The sequence below is a fragment of the Aquarana catesbeiana genome, linkage group LG04 (genome assembly GCF_042186555.1).
Source record: "Aquarana catesbeiana isolate 2022-GZ linkage group LG04, ASM4218655v1, whole genome shotgun sequence".
In the NCBI taxonomy this organism is placed as follows: domain Eukaryota; kingdom Metazoa; phylum Chordata; class Amphibia; order Anura; family Ranidae; genus Aquarana; species Aquarana catesbeiana.
The window spans coordinates 319,248,477-319,268,051 of record NC_133327.1 but is presented as its reverse complement, the minus strand read 5'-3'; the positions used below and the strand labels follow the sequence as shown (position 1 = coordinate 319,268,051).

The following is a 19,575-nucleotide window of genomic DNA, read 5'->3' as shown; positions in this document are numbered from 1 at the left end:
GGTGTCATGGTGGGATCTAGAGGGCCTCAACTGGCCCCGGCCCTGCCATCGTCCCCGCATTCCTCTAAACTTCTCAGCCAGTGCCATTCCTCAACCCACAGCGACAAACTTGGCCGTCTTCTGAGAACTTTACATGGGCAGATCGATGGGAAAATGGGGCGAGTGTACAATGTGGGGGGAGGGGGGGGGTACACGACTCCCTCCATATGTCATGGTTAGGACCGATCTTCCTGATGGACACACGTTCTTGTTTGTACTGCTATCCATAGCGAGGGCTAGGAAGATCACTGATGGTGGCCATACCTGGAATGATGATCTGCTCGAAAAAAAATTCTTTGCAACATCAGATTTATGTATTGTCTAAGATACAAATGATCAAAACCATTCCCAGATCGTAGGATCGCGAAGTGTGTGCGTCAATCTTAGGACTGTATTTCAAATTGGACATGCAAATTTACAATCCTATAGAAAATTGGTCCTAATTATGACCGCCATAACGGTAGCCATGCTTGGAACCGTTTTCTATACAACCAAATTTCGTTAGATGTGTGCTGATCTTTGAATCGTTCAAATTTCACATCATTAGTGTGCCAGCAGCAACATGCGATCTAAAGTACCTGATCCAACATGCTTTGTTTTTTTTTTTTTTTTGTTTAGAGAATCTAAAACAATTGATGGCACAATGATCTTTTTTTGTTCGACGAGAACTTTTTTTTTTTTTTAACTTGTCTATGGCCTGCTTAAAAAAAAAACAAAAAAAAAAAAAAAACGAAAGTTCCCTTCGAATGAAAAACAAAAGTAGCTCACACAATTGTGCCATCAATTGTTTAGATTGTCTAAACAAACAAAAACAAAGCATGTTGGATCAGGTACTTGAGATCAAGTGTTGCTGCTGGCACGCTAATGATGCGAAATTTGAACGATTCAAAGGTCGGCACACGTTTTTTCGACTCGTCTATGGCCTGCTTTACTTGTCTGATCAGAACAATTGTTTGATGCACCATACTCTTAACTATTTACTTTCAAACGATCAAATGTTCCATCCAAACCAATGAGAATGAGCAGCTAAATTGATTGGCTTTGTTTGAAATCGATTGAGGCCACAGAACGTGTCATTTTGATCATTAATAGATCTGATCATATTATCTGAAGAATGGTTTGTTCGGATTGCTGCATGTTCCGCCTCCATTAGATGATCACTTGACCTGTGGTTGTGGTTTCTGACCATCAAAATACTTTGAGGGGAATTTACTAAGGCTGGGGATTGTTGTGCATCACAACCAATCAGCTTCTAGCTTTTGTTGTTCAAAAGCATATCTGAGGTTAAAGCTAGAAGCTGATTGGTTACTATGTACAGCTCCAGTTTTACTAAATCCCTCCTTTGTATAGACCTAACAGAACACAAAGACCAAAGCTAATTGAGATATGTAAAGAGTGCCATGGGACATAATGTGAAAAAGTGTCGACAAAGCTAAACCTCCAGGAATTGTAAGAGTTTCAGTATTTTTTTGCCTAGGACTTTTCAACTTTTTTTTTTTTTTTTTTTTTTTTTTTTTTTATCAATGGGACGAGTTGTATTCTCATCTGTTGTTGTTGTAAGAAGGGTAACCGTTTGGCGCAAAGCTGCTGGCACGTGTGCTTGAAGAGCAGTGAGATGCTCCCTATTGTTGACCCAACTCTTTGAACCCCTGGTGGAAATGTCTCTCAACCTTCTCATTTTTTTTCACATTAAACACACTCCCAATTAAATTAACTTTTTTTATTTTTTAATCTTTTTTTTTTTTTTTAATGTAGTTACAGCCAATTTTCTATTGTGTAAGGATTTTAAAGCCAAGCCCCTTAGTGGATGAATTAAAACACTGAAAGTATTTAGCGTCATTTTGTTTTCCCCTACATATGCGCATATAAATTAGAGCTATTTTTGACTATGCACATGTAAAGACTAAAAAACAAACTGATCATAATGTGGCTTTTTTTTTTTTTTTTTTTTTTTGTATTAAGCGATATGTGATTGTAATGTATAATCACATATTTAGGGAGCTTATCTACAAAGATGTATAAAATGAATGCCCCACCCTATTAGATTGTAAGTTCTTATGAGCAGAGGTCTCTTGTATTTTATTGTATTGTAACTGCATTGACTCCCTTTATATAGTAAAGCGCTGCGCTAACTGTTGGCACTATATAAATCCTGTATAATAACATTAATTTAGCTCATACAGAGTTTGCTTTTGTCCAGTACAGAAGATTTAAGTTAACCACACATGTTACAATCTCCTTTTTAGATCTACTAACAAGTATTTTATTGCAAATGCCTTTTTATACAGTTTTGATAGATCTAAAGTTTTTTTTTTTTTTTTTTTCTTGTCAAATTTTATGGGTCTGCAGATTTTAACATGTATTTTGCCCATACACATAACGGGCTAATGGAATGATTCCTAACAGAATTGTGCAATCTGATCGAATCTATGAGTTTTAGAAAAGACATACTGCACCGGTATTCGTTTTTTGAACAAAACCAATGAGTTTCATTGAAATTATTCTGATCAGGCTGTAGGGAAATTGTGGGAAAGTAGGTGGACCAAAATGATAAGTGTATGATGGATAAACTGATCCCTTTGATCATTATTTTATTTTTTCTCCAAGGCAGTAAATCGACCAACAGAAAGATGGAGTCAAACTTGAGTTTAGGAGCTTTTGGTGTTTTTTTGCCATAGTTACTCCATAAAAGCTTATGTGTCAATGCACACATAGTTTTTTTTTTACAAGAGTTTAGAAGCTGCTGTGGTTAGGGGAGGTTCATCCTCCCTCTCCTGAACGTGGAAGCATCGAATTCAGTATAGGAACGCGCTGGCAGCAAAATTTCAGCGGCGTTTTGCGGTTTCCTGCGGCCGGCGGTCAACCTAGTCTGTGTACATGAGCCCTTATATTGCTCTGTTCCAAACTTCTTCCTCTTTTTTTTATTTTAGCAAATATTTTATTTTTATGTTTTCGTTAATGGCCTCCCACTTCCAGTTACCGGCTGCCTACAGCCTCCTAGGTTATATGTATCGCACATCCCAGAGGGCTATGCAATCAAAGTGTCAGCTTTTTTCCTTTCTGCACATGCGTGGGATTAAATGAGCATCATAAATGGGATAGAGACAGCCAGGTCCCCATTCAAGATGGTGGTGTGGGATTTGCAGAACGTAAGAAAAGAACAATGAAGGATTTGGTGGGCTTGTTAGTATTTACACCCCTTTCACGCTGAGGCGGTTTTCACTAAAGCGTTTTAGCACTATAAAAATAGCGGCTGAAAACTGCCTCTTGTGAAACCCTGAGTGCTTTCACGCAGGGGCGGTGCGCTTGCAGGTCCTACACCGCCCTTGCCTATTGGAATGAATGGGCAGCACTTCCGAAGTGCCGCAACACGGATAGATCAACAGTGGCGGCCACCATGATTTTTCATGACCGATTTTTCTTTTAAAGTGATACTAAAGTCTCAGTTTTTTTTATTTAAAAAATAACAAACATGTTATACTTGCCTCCTCTGTGCAGTGGATTTGCACAGAGTCGCCCAGATCCTCTTCTTGGGTCCCTCTTCTGTGCTCCTGGTCCCTCCCTCCTGCTGAGTGCCCCCACAGCATGCAGCTTGCTATGGGGGCACCTGAGCCACTGCTCTGTGTGTCCATTCAGACACAGAGCCACAGTTCGGCCCTGCCCCCTTTCGTTGGCTCACTGACTTTGACAGCACAGGAGCTCACTTTAAATTAACGTTTTCATGTGGAGGCTACCTGTTGGCAGCTTTGCATATAAAGTGAGCTTGTTAACAACTTGAAGAGCTTTAATTTAGGGTTCAGGAGACGTGAGGTGTGGACAAAGCTATAGGGCATGGATTGGGTGGCTTGGATTTGAAGTGGAGATGTGAAATGCTGAGCATGCCTAGAAGTTAGTGCTTTGTGACAGCACCTTGCAGTAGCAGCTATCATACAGTAAAATCAGTCTAAAGGTCCATGCACACTGGCTTAAAAAATTCTGTTTGGAGGCATATTTTAACCTCAGAATTTAGAGGCAGAAAAAAAACCCTTCTGGTTAGAATTTTTGAGAGGTGTTTTCTAGCAGAAATAAAATGGTAAACAGGTTTTTTTTTTTTTTTTTCTGCCAAAAGAACTGGCTTCTTTCTTCTTTAAGCCCAGTACTGGTCCATAGACCCTACACCTTAAGGTAAGGTTGAATGTTTGTGTATGATCCAATAGTCTGATGGCTCCATATACAAGAATTCTGCTTAAAAGGGGTCAATTAAGTTGTATTGAAAGCCCCCATTTACATTCCAGTGTTTTGTAGCTCAAAGCTCATGCTTCTAATCACATTTAAGCATTCAGGCTCCTGTAGCTCAAAGTCTGAAGGTCAAAAAGGTACATGAACCACTACTGACGTAGAATGGGGTGGTTTTGACTCCATTGGCTTCACGGGAGGGAGTGTAAATTGTGATTTTTAAGGCAGTCAATGATAAAAGTCTGTAGTGCCAAAAACCCTGTAATCCTACCCCAAAGAAGCTCTTGTATGGCACTTTACTCTTTTTTTATAAATACTCAAAAAAAAAAAAAAAAGCCTCAAAAGTTGCCTATGTGCACTGTACTCAAGTGTGAACGGGGTGCAAAGTTCCATCTGGCATGGTTCCTCATTGAGGAACATTATAAATCCTAAGCTGACCGATTGATTGCTTCAATGGTCGGTGTGTTCAAGGCCATCTGTAGGAACTAGATTGTTTGCCAATTGGCAGGTCCTTTGTACAGGTACCTAATAAGGTGCCCACAGATTTTAAAAAAAGAATCCCTAAATAGGCCATTTACATTGTATCAGGGAATTTTAGCTTGATTTTGCTTTTATAGGCCATCCCTACTGCCTGTTTGGTAAAATAATCAACTGCCCAGGATCGATTTTCCTAACTGATCGCTATTGTTTTGCCATGTGACAGGGTGTACTATAGTAGGTTTTTTTTTTTTTTGTTTTTTTTTTTCTTTCTTTTAAATCACGCTCTCGCCTTGACTAAACATTTTGCACATAGTTTCCCCCTTTTTATAAATTGTAGGGGTAAGGTCAATCGGAACCTCACAAACGTGGGGAAAGGTTTAATTTGCCATTTCACTAAAAAGAAGTTATAATTAAACTGATTCAGGTATATTCCTTTTTGCTTTTTAAAACAGTCTGTCCAAACAATAGTAGACAGCTCTCGACTTTTCTAGCTACTACATGTGATTGTTCGCTGTATACCATGTTCTTTTCATTGCTTTGTTGACCTGTAACATTTTCAGCATATGCAAAAAGAATAGCTGGCTGCTAGGTTCTTCACTGCAGCGTGAGATTCTTTACTGTTTGCTGACACTTTGGTCTCCAGAGTAAAACTCTCCCATCACAAAAAATGCTGGACAGTTCAGCCAGTGTGACCTGCTAATTGTTTTATTCCTGCTGTCACTGTAGCCTGGACACGTGTATCAGGATTAGGTTTTCGTAGTAAAATGTGTATAGCCGCTGGTTTGTTGGTTATTTAGAAAATATTTGAACATTTAGAATTTAACATCTAGGCTGGGCTCACCTCCCAGTAGGAGTCCGGTGCGTCTCCATTCACCATTTCACTCCGAAGACATGCTGGTAGGTTAATTGGATCCTGTCTAAATTGTCCCTAGTATGTATGAATGTGAGTTAGGGACCTTAGATTGTAAGCTCCTTGAGGGTAGGGACTGATGTGAATGTACAATGTATATGTAAAGCGCTGCGTAAATTGACGGCGCTATATAAGTACCTGTAATAAATAAATACATTTCAGGTCAGATTTCAGCCCAAATTTTTCCTTGAATTCGGACCTGAAATGGACCAAAAGACGCACAGGAAGGACTCCTGTGCAATTCCCACCGGAACCGCTCTGGAGATGTGTGAATCACCTCCATAGAGAGACGGTCACAATCAGGACTTTTTTTTTAACGTGATCATTCACGTCTTCCTCACACTTTTTAAATTGTATATTTAAAGTGTAACTAAGCTAAAAAGAAACAATTTAATGTATTGCAGCTTTCCAGTGCTTAGATGAGATGTCTGAATTGGTTTCTTTTTTTTTTTTTCAAGGTTCTTCTGCTTTAGGCTGGGTTCACACTGAAATCGGATGTGGTTCACAGCAGGGGTCCAGTGCGTCCCTGTTCTTCTTCTCAGGGATGAATTTGTGGCTGAATTCAGACCTGAAGCGGAGCCGAAGACGCACAGCACTCCTCTGCAAGCCGCTCTGCAGCTGCCACAGGGATGTGTGAACCGGCTCCATAAAGAGCCAGTCACAATCTCCTGTCATGTGAATTGAATGCGGAGAAAACCCGTATTCAGTTTGCACTAGGGTGAACCTAGCCTTAAAGTGATTGTAAACGATCACCTTGTAAAACAACCTATTCAGTTTAAAATAGAAATGAAAGGGAAAACATTTCTGTATAGATATAAAAACGACATAACAAAATACCTTTTTACCCCTTGTGTTTTTTTTATAAGTGATCATATTCCCTCAGTTGCATAAGTGCTGGGGAAGGAGAAACAACAGCACACGGATCTTCCCAGTAAAAGGCTGTCCGAGGGAGGGGGGTGTCAGGATCAGTCTGATCGTTGGAGGAGAGCATGATGCGTTCCTGGCATAGCTAGAGAACTGACCACGGTGTGATCTCCTGCTTAGTGTGGTCGGTAATAGGAAAACAGAGGGACACACCAGGGATTTCACTCAAAACGAGCAGTACAAAGAGAACAGGATAGTTTTTCATACAAGTATATGGTACAGCAGGCACATATCAGGAATGTGAAATGTTGGGTTTACATAATCTTTAACATCACCTGGTAAACCTGAGAAACACACTTGATATCCCTGGGTGGCTATATTACCCCTCAACTGTATCTAGGGAGGGAGCCATGGTTGTCACACTGATATGAACTACAAACCATCTCCTTATCTTTTCATATAAATCACATGGTGGGACAGGGAAATTGGTGCTAGTTTACAGAAAATAACTAGGAATGAAGATAACTTTTGGTGTAGATCACAGGAACAGATGAGAAAACAGCAAGATCAACAGGTATTTGCTGAAAATGTTCTTGGTTTAAAAGAAAACTAATGCAGTCACCACATCAAAGAACTGTAAGCTACAGTATATTACTTTTTTATTGTATTTTTTTTTTTTTTTTTAGTTATCTTTTAACAAAAGGTGTTCCTTTCTTTTCTGTGTTGGTATAAAAATTAGTAATACTTGGACAAATTTCTGTAGAGCAAATCATTTATTGCTTTTCAACTCTATGACCAGTGTGAGCTTTACTGTACACAGACACTGGAAAAAAATGACCTTTTTACTCTCAAGTGCACGCACAAATTTTATAATGTAATTCTAAAATCTGCATAAAAGCAGCCATTTTTAATAAAATACTATATAGTGTTGAGGTCTACAGTGGGTGTCGAATGCCCACTCTCGGAAACGAAAGTCACAAGTTTTTAAAGTTGCTGCAGCAAAAAGCTTCAGATGACTTGCCATCTTCCGCCTGTATGTGAAGTTCTCAAAAAAATTAGACCTAGTTAAGCATGATGTGTAGTTTCACATGTGACCATATGGATTTAATAGAACTACTGAAGTCTGCTCTGTAGGAAATATCTTGCCGCCATCAAAGTTACATCAGAAACGTCTTTTCTTAACCACTCCCCCAATTTACTACTTTGGAGGTTTGGGGGCTCTTTTATTAGAACTTGCTTCTAAGTCTGGATTCACACCTATGCATTTTTTGTGCTTTTTGCATTTTGCAGATTTGCACTACAGTCCATTTAACATGGTTTCCTATGGAACACGTTCTGTAGTGCAAATCTGCAAAAAGCACTAAAAATGCATAGGTGTGAATCCAGCCTAAAAGCTAAAGTATAGATTGGTTCACATTTACTATATGTGTTCTATTGCATTAGGTTAAAAAAAAAAATTATTCCTTTTCTGCATAATAAAGAACATGACGTGCACCTATCTACTCTCCATGAACCGCCATTCATTTTTGTCATCCTCTGTAACATGTATTACACAGTACAGTGGGGAAAACATGCTTCAATGCAGAAAAACTCACATGTGAACAAGCCCTAAAGTAAATTTTATATTGCATTCCTGAATATATTACAGCTGAACTCCCAGGATCCTGATCACCTACTGTTTTATGGATCATCTCCCCATGATCCGTAAAACCAGTGAAAAATATTTGAACATAATGCCTTGTTAAAATTACGGTTTTGATCCAGATGTTCATTTCTGTAAGAAAATAGGGTGTTCACAGGGGTGGGGGAGAACATTAGCTGATGGAGCTACACATACCAGACTTATAAGTCTCTAATTTTAAAATGTAAAAGCACAAAAAAAAAAAAAATATATATATATATATATATATATATATATATATATAGTTAATGTTTGTTATAACCATTATGTTATATCGTTACTGTTTTTGATTTTTGCCTCCTGTCCCTCAAAGACTGCTGTTAGCTGGGTCTGAGAAGGAGATTGCTGAGATGATGGGAGCAGCTATTAGCATGGCTGCCAATCAAAAGCTGTGGGTGGGTTACAACCATATGCTGTGCCCATTGTACACAGAAGGATGCATGATGTAAGAGCCGGAGCTCTTAGCTACTGCAAAGTGTAAATCTTCTTCCCTTTATTTATGAAATCAGACTTTTAGTAAATCCCATCAATTATTCAGCCAATCTGATTGAGACAATAAAGTAGTCCTAAAGACTAAGGCTGGGTTCACACTATTGCAAATTGGATGCGGTGTTCCCCCGCATCCAATTCGCAATAGCAGGGGATTTTGACAGGCTCTCTATGGAGACGGTTCACATATCTCCGGTGCGAATTTGCACAGGAACCCTGTGCGTCTTGTTGGTCCGTTTCAGGTCTGAATTTAGCCAAAAATTTGGGACCAGACGCATCGGACTCCTGCTGTGAGCCACATGCGAAGATAATGTGAACCCAGCCTTAAAGGTTTTTTACCGTAATGTATCTTTTCTATCTGCATTCAGGTAAAAAAACCTTCCTATAGCAGATATTGCCTTTAGTTATACTTTTAACTTCTCCTTGCAGTGGGTTCTGCTATAGGTTTGTTTCTGTATTATGTGGTACTACATATTGCAGACAGATGGGGACTAAAGGGAGTTCACAGCCTTTTTTTTTTTTTTTTTTTTTTTTTTGTGTGTGTGGGTTGCTCACCAGCCTCATGTCATGGATAGAGTGAGTCACAAAAAACTGCAGCTTCTGAAGTTGCATATATGACTTTACCCCTATACCATGAAGTACATTTAATAGAAACAAAAATACAATGGATTATTAACACAATTATTTACGACTACCTATCTACAACATCTGTTAAAATTTGAAGGACATGAGTGGTTGCTCCTGAACTACAATGAAGGTACAAGCCAATATCTGCATATACTTTTACATTATTATACAAGATTTTGTATATAGAGCAACAGTTTGCACAGTGCTTTACAACATGAGGGCAGACAGTACAGTTACAATACATTTCACTACAGGAGGAATCGGAGGGCCCCGCTCATTAGAGCTTACAATCTAAGAGGGAGGGTCAAGTGATACAAAAGGTAATAACTGTGGGGGATGATTTGATGGAGAAAATAAAAGTACAGTTGTTAGGTGGAGGCAGGATAGGCTTCTCTGAAGAGAGATTTTTTTAGGGATCGCCTAAACGTGGCTAGAGTAGGAGATAGTCGGACAGATTGGGATAGGGGAATTCTAAAGGATGGGGGAGGCTCAGGAGAAGTTCTGGAGGTGAGTATGGGAGAAGGTGACAGGGGAACCAGAGAGCAGGAGTGGTTTGTAGGGTGTATGAGTCTGGCAGCAGCATTCATGATGGACTGAACGGCTTATGTAAGACCCCTTTCACACTGAAGCAGTTTTCAGGTGTTTTAGAGCTAGAAATAGCTCCTGTAAAGTGCCTGAAAACTGCCTCCCTTTTCATTGCAATGAGTGCTTTCACACCCGGGAGGTGCGCTTGCGGGACGTTAGAAAAAGTCCTGCAAGCAGCGTCTTTGGGGTGGTCTGGGAGCGATATACACCCCTGCCCATTGCAATGAATGGGCAGCGCTTCCGAAGTGCCCCAACACAGGAGTTTTTAACCCCTTCTTGGGGTTAAAAGCGCCCCGCTAACAGCTGAAAAGCGCAGCTAAAACAGCAGTAGGGCACTGCTAAAACAAGCGTCTCTTTACTGCAAACACATGGGCAGCCCAAGTGTGAAAGGGTTCTCAAGGTAAGCCAATGAGGAGGGAGTTGCAGTAGTCAAGGCGAGAAATAACCAGGGAGTGGATTAAGAGCTTTGTGGTGTCATTGGTCAGGAAGGGGTGTATTTTGGAGATGTGCGGAGGTTGAGATGGCAAGCAGTAATTCTTTCCGCCAGGTGCTATAGTGGACAATTTTTGACACTAGAAGCATTGAACACTGGCCTTCCCGCTCTTGAAGTCCAAAAATGCTTAGCGTTTTGAGGTTGCAACCCCATTCAAATGCTTTGTTTCTGGGAAGGACTGCAGGATCTGGTAACTTAATTCTGTGCTGTTTTTTTCACCCAAATTTTCTACTGTTCATCCTGGCAATGCTACAGTGGGCTTAGAGGAGGCAGTGCTTGAGCCAGTGAACTTGCCGGATGACCGTTTTGCAGGCCCAATTTCATCTATTCATTTAGCAATTCTGGAAATTCTAGTAGCTGGTTAAGCAGGACAACAGCAAGACCTACGGTAATTACTGCCACAAGGAGAAAAAAAAATTAAGATCTATTTAGCATGTAGCCAAAATTGACAGGACTATATTTACATGAAGTGTACCTTTTTAACAATGCCTTCTGGCTTTTATAATGAAATGAACGCCTACTGATTTATACAATGGGTCATTGCCTTTACAAAAAAGCGTTTTACTCTTGTTCTATAATGGGATTAAAAGTTCAAATTTACAATGCGTTATTTTATCAGCTTCCACCTCGACATTAATGCGGAGTTTGCAGACAGTAGACACCTGTATAACAATAGGATCATGGGGGGACCTTTATCTAAACTGGAGCAGCCAGATTCTGAAACAGTAACAATTTAATATTAAAATTGAAATAATCATGTCCTATCCAGTGTGCTTTGCAGCCGACTTCTGTACTTGGAATGGTCCAGAATTAAACAGAATGGGTTTATTGTATGAACGGGACTTGAGGAATCATCTGTTGCCCAAACAGTTGCCAACCAGAGGCAGACTTTAAAAAGTAATATTTTGCATTCAAACCTATGCAGGACATTTTTTTTTTTCCAGACTGTTGTTTATTCATAACTTTTTTTTCTTTTATTGCAGTCTCCAGAAGGAGCTGAAGCCAAGGATGCTGGCAAAGTAACTAAACAAGAGGTACAGTTGGAATTTATCTTTTAAATGTCTCCTGAAAACTTAAGCACCTTTTTCTTGGTTAATTTTTCTAAATAATTTTGGTTTCAAGGAAGCACTTTTACAGTTTTCTAAGCGGTAGCATGTAAGTATGTTGCTTTTCTAATATAGCATTGTCCCTGAAATTCATAAAGACTGGCGCAGACAGATTTTGCGAAGTCTCTCGTGCATTCCAAAAGTGGTGAAGAATGGGACAAATTCATGTACCTGTCTAGAACTTTTACTTGTCTTATGCTTCGCCACTTTTAGAATGCTCTTGGGACACTTCGCAAAATCTGCCTGAGCCAGTTTTTCTCCCTGTATGGTTTAATTAGCTTCACTTTTTTACATTTTGGCACATTCAATGAGACACAATGTAAAAGTGGCGCATTTTAGAACTACCTGAATTTGGTGCACGAGTCTGTCAGAACCAAAAGGTATTTGGTACAAGACCCTAACAAAAGGGATTCACGCCACAAAAGTGGCACAGCAGTTTTATTGAATTCCCCCCCATGTGTATTATAGGTCAATAAATTACACCTTAAGGAGAATTACCACACTACCATAAAAGTGGTTAATCATATCAGATTTCTTCAATTAGGCTTCATGCACACGGGCATAAAAAAAAAAAAAAGAAGCGCTTTTACATGCGTTTGACCTTTTTTGTTTAGTTGTTTTTTTTTCTTCCTGTACACACACCTCAATGCTAGCTTATGCAGCCATACACACATAGGCATTTACAGGTATATTAGAAGAAGAGTGTTTACAGACTGAAAAAAGAAAACATCACCAGCACGTTCAGGAGAGGTGCTTTTGGACAGGAAAAAAAAACAGTAGAAACGCATTTAGCGCTTGAGTTTTCATTCATTACAAAAGGCAGAAAAAATCAATATTGTCGCCAGTAGAAATCCATAAACGCTCAAATACGTGTGCAAAACATGGCTTTGAGCTTGTTTTTTTAGGCAGCTTTTCTCTGCCAGGAGAAAGGACGTTCAAGGGAGCTGAGCAAACGCTCAGTGTGCATGAGGCCTTAGCTGTAAAATCGAGGATCTACATTTTAATTTGTTGGTTTGTTTATAAGCTGATCTTACGACATATGTATTGAGTGCCATTTGGTTTCTTTTAGCAAAAAAAAAAAATCTGATTAAATTAGTAGTTTATGCTTGTGGTAATGAAATAATTTTTTACATTTTTATTTTTTATTTTTAAAGCCTACAAGAAGATCGGCAAGACTGTCTGCAGTAAGTTTTTATTTGCAATACGTTTTCCAGTGTGCTTATGGGGATTTACCTTGTGGCATTTGTTATGAAGTGTTGAATTATTCACAGGATAAGTGCAAATTTTGGTAAGACAGGTGGAAATAGTACCCTGGATTCTGCACAAATCAAATCTAATAATGATTATTAAATGAAAATGTGCGACCTTGAAATGAAAGATATGGCATTCAGCAATCCTTGCTGGCCATTACTGAGATACAGAATTAGCTCTGTGACTACATCAATTACCAAAAGGCTTTCTTTAACCTCTTCCCACCTGCCAGCCGTCAAATGAGAGCTGGCTCTCATTGTGGGTGGACATTATATGATGACCGCTCTGTGTTGCTAGGACACGGTGCGACCCCCGGCAGCCGCGGCTCTTTAACCATGTGATCGGCTGTGTCCAATCACAGCCGGTCACATGTAAACATGGAGATGCCGGTAATCGGTGCTCCTCGCCTCACACTGTCAGAGTGTGAGGAGAGCCTTTCGGCGGCATCTCCTGACACAGAGGGCATCTAGGGATGTAATCAGGGCACTGATTACAATGAAGTGCCAGAACTCTGTGCCCACAATTGCCACCAATCAGTGGTCATTAGTGATGCCAATCAGTGCTGCTCATAAATGCCACCCACCAGTGCCGCCTATCTATGCCCACCAGTGCTGCCTATCTGTGCCCATAAGTGCGGCATATTCATACGCCATAAGTGTCGCCTCATCAGTGCATTTCACATGGTTAGTGTAGCGTGACCGCGCAATTGTCATTCAAAGTGTGACAGAGCTGAAAAATGGCCTGGGCAGGAAGAGGGTGTAAGTGCACTGTATTGAGGTGGTTAAGAGCTAATGATTTACTGCAGCTTTTTGATTAGTGGGTCTTGCTAGTGTAATGTTAACCACAATAAGTGAAAACTTAACATTCCATTGCTCTGGAATACTAGCCAATTTTACAAGTAAGTTTAGATTGAAGAACACTTTAAGAACATTTGTTGAATCCTGCAAGTGTTCTCTTGCATTCCCCAGTGGCATTTTTGTTCTCAAGTTCCTGTTTCCTAAGTTAACTGTTCTTTCTTTATGGATATTTTGTGCCTCCTTCATGTTTGGTATATTATGCCCTCCTCTTTCACTAAAATTCTATCTGAGCAGCACAAATGAAATGTGTAGTTACATTCTGTGATATCCCTATAGAAGGATTCGTTTCAAAATACAAAGCCATCATGAGGGAAAGTGCGACTGTCGTCTGTTCCGGCATTTATAAAAATCTGTGGGACTTTAATGCATTCCATTTGAATGTGTATCCATCCTTTAAATAGAGTTAGCTATATTTGTTTATCTTCTGCTGATAGTGATGGCCTGGTCTGCACAAAGCAATACATGTGAAAATGATCCACTGGTCTGCTCCAAATACCCTTTTCCCCAGCTGCTCAGTCCAGGTTGCCAGTTCTCAGCTAGTCCACAATAAAGAAAGTCACACTGCAATTTAATAACTATATGTACCGATCCCTGGTACCTAGGCAATTTACCTAAGCTTCTACTCTAATGGGTTTTTGCTTGAGAAGAGCTTAATTGTAGAGGGCAGCTTTCTACAGTTACACTTATGTTCTAAGGTTAACTTAATGGTGCCTGTTCCTGCTTATTAACAGAGGATCACGTGTAAAGCTGACCGTACTTTTTTAAACACCTTTGAGCCACTGGGGATATGATCCCAACTAGACTCCAAAACTAAGAATTCTACCACTTAAAGTGGAGTTCCACCCAAAAATGGAACTTCCACTTTTTGGATTCCCCCACCCACCCACCCCCCCCTCTGGTGTCACATTTGGCACCTTTCAGGGGGGAGGAGGGAGCAGATACCTGCCTAATACAGGTATTTGCTCCCACTTCCTGGCATAGCTCGCCGCGGCGCTTGCGGTGACCTATGCCACTTCCGGCGCCTACCCCGTCCTCCCCCGCTGTATTCTGTGAGACACAGAACACAGCAGGGACCTGAGAGAACGCGCAGCGCAACTCGCGCATGCGCAGTAGGGAACCAGGAAGTGAAGCCGCACGGCTTCACTTCCTTATTCCCTTACTGAGGATGGCAGCAGCCGAGAGCCGAAGGACAGATCGGCTTCGGCTGCCGACATCGCGGGCTCCCTGGACAGGTAAGTGTCCATATATTAAAAGTCAGCAGCTGCAGTATTTGTAGCTGCTGGCTTTTAATATTTTTTTTTCAGCGGACCTCCACTTTAAGTTTGACCACTAGGATTCAGTAGATTTGTGAAGTCAAATCTGGACAGTAAATTGACTGCTTTAAAACTGTTTATTAAACGGCCAAATTGAAATGCAATCCAAGCAGGAAAAAACTAAAGCAAAGTGATCAGTTTTTCCTGTTGCATTAAGGCCCCATTCACTCTGGGCCCACAATTTGGAATCGCAGTGACTCCAAATCTCGTGGCAATTGCTGCAAGACGCGCGTTTGGATTGGATGCCATTCATTCATTGTCGCTCAACAGAATAGCGCTGCAATCGTGCAAAACATGTCTTTTAATAATCGTGTGAAGCTTCATGCTTAAAAAGGAGCAGGAGCTTCTTTTGGGTGACCAACGTGCAAAAGGCAGCCCATTGAACTTCCCTATGCTCAACAAGTAAAAATTGCCCACACAAAACACAAGTTCCCTACTATGTGAAGTGTGAAAGTTTGTATTATATATATGAAAAAGGGATAAAAACTTGTCAAAATATCATGAGTATGGCCAGCTTAAAGTAAGAATAGCCAAAACTTAGTTTTAAAGGACTAGGGAAAGATTAAAACCCACGTCGGGTTTTTTTCTTTTTTTCCATTCTGGAAATGGAAGGAAATCCCCTCAAAGTGAGGGGATTTTCTATCTTGGTTGTCACTAGAACTTTTGCCCTCATTTAATTATTTCCCCACACTTCTTGCTCTGGTGACAACTCTAACATTTTCAGACCTGGGACATCATAAATGAAAAATAAATAAAAACTAGATCTCCTCAACTTTATCCAAATCTTTAAAAAATAGCTTTGTTTTACATACACTATACCAGTTGAACAAGGGAAATCCTGTGTACAATTGCCATTGGTGATTCCGATGCTTTTTATGTATGGTGAAATTTCGGTAAAAGGTAATTCTTTAGGGTAGCAAAATGTTGTTGTCAGAGTTATATATATGAAGTGCACAAATACATACTGTAGCTATTATCTTGCTGTGTTTTTTTTTTTTAAAGTCCGTTTCATGATTGATTGCTTAACAAATTCATACAAGGCATCTTCCTGATTTTTTTCTTTTTTTTTTTTTTCCTTGTTTTTAGAAACCTGCCTCTTCTAAACCTGATGCAAAACCAAAGAAACCTGCAGCCAAGGTATTCTTCCAAGTACATAAGCTAAAGACTTAAGATTTTTAGTAGTTCTAGCTTTGTTGCTGTGTTTCTGGACATGGATTTTCTGAGTTGGAGATTTTTCCTGGAAAATGTTCAACAACTTATTATATAGCTATTGTTTTGGCTAGAGTGGGGAAAGTCTAGCACTCCTGTCAGGTTTAACTGCTATAGAATGCTCAATTGGAGACATTCCTATTCTTCTGTTGGGTTAAAAAATGTATTATTTTGGATCGAGTAGGGAGGGCAGTAACCCATTCGCTTTTTTTTTTCTGTATCCCATTGGGAAGATTTACCTTCACTTCTTATCCCATAGCCAAAACAGGAAGTGACCGGAAATCCCTGCAAATTAAGGGATTCCCTTGAGGTCACAAACCAGTGTTCCCATTGGAAGATTTCTCCTCTATTTTCCGGGGAAAATACAAAATTTGGGATTTTTTATTTTTATTTTCAATGATAATGGAAACAGGACAAATAGAGGGTAATTCGCCCTAAAAGGGACACAGACAGCAATAAAAACCTAATGGGTATTCTAATCTATCTCTACTCAACTAAAAAAAAAAAAAAGTTTTGTCTTTAGTTACTTTAGTTATACTTTTAAGGAGCAGCCAGTCCAGCTTTTTAACCTATTCAATACTGATGGGTTTTGTTGACTGGGTGTTATGCTGAAACATAGAAGTTTTGCCCGAGTCAAGGTGAATACAAATGTAATATGTATGAATAAATGGGTAGTACAGAACATATATAATATGTTGCATGTCAAGTAAATGCAAAATTAATACTATATATGCAAGCTGCTTGCGATCAGGAGCTTGCCAATTACAGTAGTCACATGACCATAAGCCCCACCTCCCAGCATCTAAAACCCTGTAAAGGGCCAGGAGGCAACAGCGCCAATGGGTTAAGGATAAGAAATGGAATGAACTACAGGTGGTAGTGCATGCCCCTGGTTTTAAAGTGTTATGTAAAGAGGTCATTCCCATGTATAGGTTGTAATTTTGTACAGTGGGTAACCATATTTGGTCATTACAAATACTGTTAAATATTCAGAGGAATTTTGGCAATGGCACACGTAATGACTGAACTGTGCTATAAGTACTTTGGGGAAACTTTGTCCCACAAAGAATTTAAGGAGCTTTGATGTTTTAGGATATGACATACAGTATGTATTTATTTGGGTTGTATTAGGAACTATGTCTAATGTGTTTGGGGGTCAGGAACAATCATACATTTCTAATGTGTGGTTCCAGAAAAAGGATATGCTGAGTGCTGACCCTAGGGCTCCTCCAATTAATGGAAGAGCACCTCTGCCCTTTACAGTGCCATGTATGCATAAACTATTATCCTAAACCAAGGCTATCACAAAGGATACACTTTTCACAAAAGTCCTGGAAATTAGTGGTTTACTAAATTCAAGCTACACACACACATGCTTATAGGTTTGCTGTTGGAACACGATTTGTTTCATGTATGTAACGTCCATTTTTCCACTTTTCCTTTGCAGAAGGAGCCAGGCACAAAGGCAAGCAAAGGTGCTAAAGGGAAGAAAGAAGAAAAACAAGAAGCTGGAAAGGAAGGTACTGCTCCCTCTGAAAATGGTGAAAATAGAGCTGATGAGGTACATTTCAAAGATTGAATCAGTGGTGGTGTTTTTAATTAGCTGTACAACCATTGGATTGCATGTTCATAATACTTCTTTTTATTGCCCATGATGTTATTACAGATTCACATCTCTCGCTCAACTGTTAATGTTTCCACATCCAGAAGTGCCCTGCCCAGCACACTGTCAATAAAAGGGCAGATTGAAACAGTTAAAGTGAAGGGTACGGTAGATCATGTTTGTGTGCAGTGCATAGAGAGCTAGCAGTGTGGTTCTTTTTTCTGTGTGGAAAATGAAGCTTTCAGGTAAGGCTTCTTGGGTTTGTCCAGAGAGTGCACCAAGTGACAATGGACAGTATTTTTATAGACTAAGACACTCTCTTTTCACACTGTATATTAGCTTGCTATTCTAGTTGAGTTAGGAGCTAAAATAGAAAGGCTAAAGTTGTCTATGTGCATTGCAGCAATTAATTGGTTTTATTTATTTTTTTTTTCTCCTTTTTAACCCAGGAACAGAAAACTGAAGCAGCGGATGATGAGACAGAATAACTTGGTCATGGAAATTTTCGTTGATTTTACGTACCTCTTGAAGAACTTTAAGAAAAAAAAAATATTTTTCTCAAGTATTTTGTAAATGCTAATTTTTTTAGGACTACGGTAGTTTAACTTTTACATATATATAATGTACATGAACGTTTTCCTCTTCATTATTCATGCTTTGCTGATTCAGTTTCTTTGTCTGCAAGTTTTAAGAATATCAAGAGTAGCTCTAGTGGGTGTGTTTGAGGCTGTATTACATATCTACTTTTATCGCTTTTAAGAAAACAAAACTAAAAAAAGTCTTGTGCATATAGTGATGTTGTTTTTTACTGTGCATTTATGAATTTTTCCATGCCATTTTCTATAGCAATAATTAGTGGTGCTTTTGTACTTACGGTTTATGTGGTTTTGAAAATGACTAAATTGTTGTGACCATCTGCTGTTTTTTGTTTTTTTGGTTTTTTTTTTTTTTTTTTTGGTTTTGTTTTTTTATTTTTATTTCTTCTAAAGTTAAAAATAAATAAAAAGGTGTTGCCTTTTAATGCGTTTTTGTTGTATTGTGTTTTTGTTACAAATAGTTTTGACTATATTTATTTAGTGTATATATCAGTGCTGGTGAAAATAAGGTCACTGATATCATCTGAGATGTACTCTAAGGCTGGCCATATATTGTAAATTATTTTTTTTTCTTTAGACCTGCTAAAACCATATAATAGCAACTTGCAATTTGTATGCAATCAGGCAGGCCCTTGCACTACATAATTAAAGGAAATTGAACAAGAAAATTGTATAATGTATGGCCAGCTTAAGACCCATGAATGCCCTCCCTGACACACAAAACAAGTCTAAGGTGAATATCGCCCCCTAATAGACAAGGACTGGTAGTAGTAGTTCCAGGTGGTATCAGCAAATGTACAGTAGAAACAGATATGACAAATGGTTTTTCATATCGGGTAATATAATCAATACATTCTTTGTACCAAGTATTTGTCTAAAAATGTTAAACGTATTTAATATAGCAACATTCCCAACACCCCTTTTTATTCTCAAAATATTATTTGCTATGATCTGGAAGCTGTCTAGAAACATGTCTATGAAAGAATATAAGAACTGAAGTTTGTGCAGCTGACTGCAGTAATTATCTTACCATCCTTAAGAAATGTTCATTTAATGATAATCAAAATAAGTCTTTAGTAAAGTGTCTGATGTTAAGTACTGCTTATTTACACATTTACAGATTTCATAAGATAGTTCGAAATAACTTGTCTATGCCTGGTAATGGGTACAAAAACCCCATGCTATTATTTATAAAAAAAATGTACTGCTATTAAATAGAAATAATATCGCTCCACAGTGCAATCACCACATTAATAT

At 39.1% G+C, this 19,575-nt stretch overlaps 1 protein-coding gene across 3 annotated transcripts in view; it reads left to right on the top strand.

Annotated features, from left to right (window-relative positions):
• HMGN3 (high mobility group nucleosomal binding domain 3) overlaps positions 1-18,748 on the top strand; it is a 91,301-nt gene extending 72,553 nt beyond the window's left edge. For 2 of the 3 annotated variants that reach the window (XM_073626844.1, XM_073626843.1), the window contains exons 2-6: positions 11,367-11,417; positions 12,644-12,673; positions 15,997-16,047; positions 17,567-17,680; positions 17,786-18,165. In XM_073626844.1, the coding sequence (XP_073482945.1) occupies positions 11,367-11,417; positions 12,644-12,673; positions 15,997-16,047; positions 17,567-17,680; positions 17,786-17,926 (387 nt within the window). In that variant the 3' untranslated portion in view covers positions 17,927-18,165. The other variant, XM_073626845.1, reaches the window with a different exon arrangement.
• Positions 18,749-19,575: the final 827 nt, after the last annotated feature.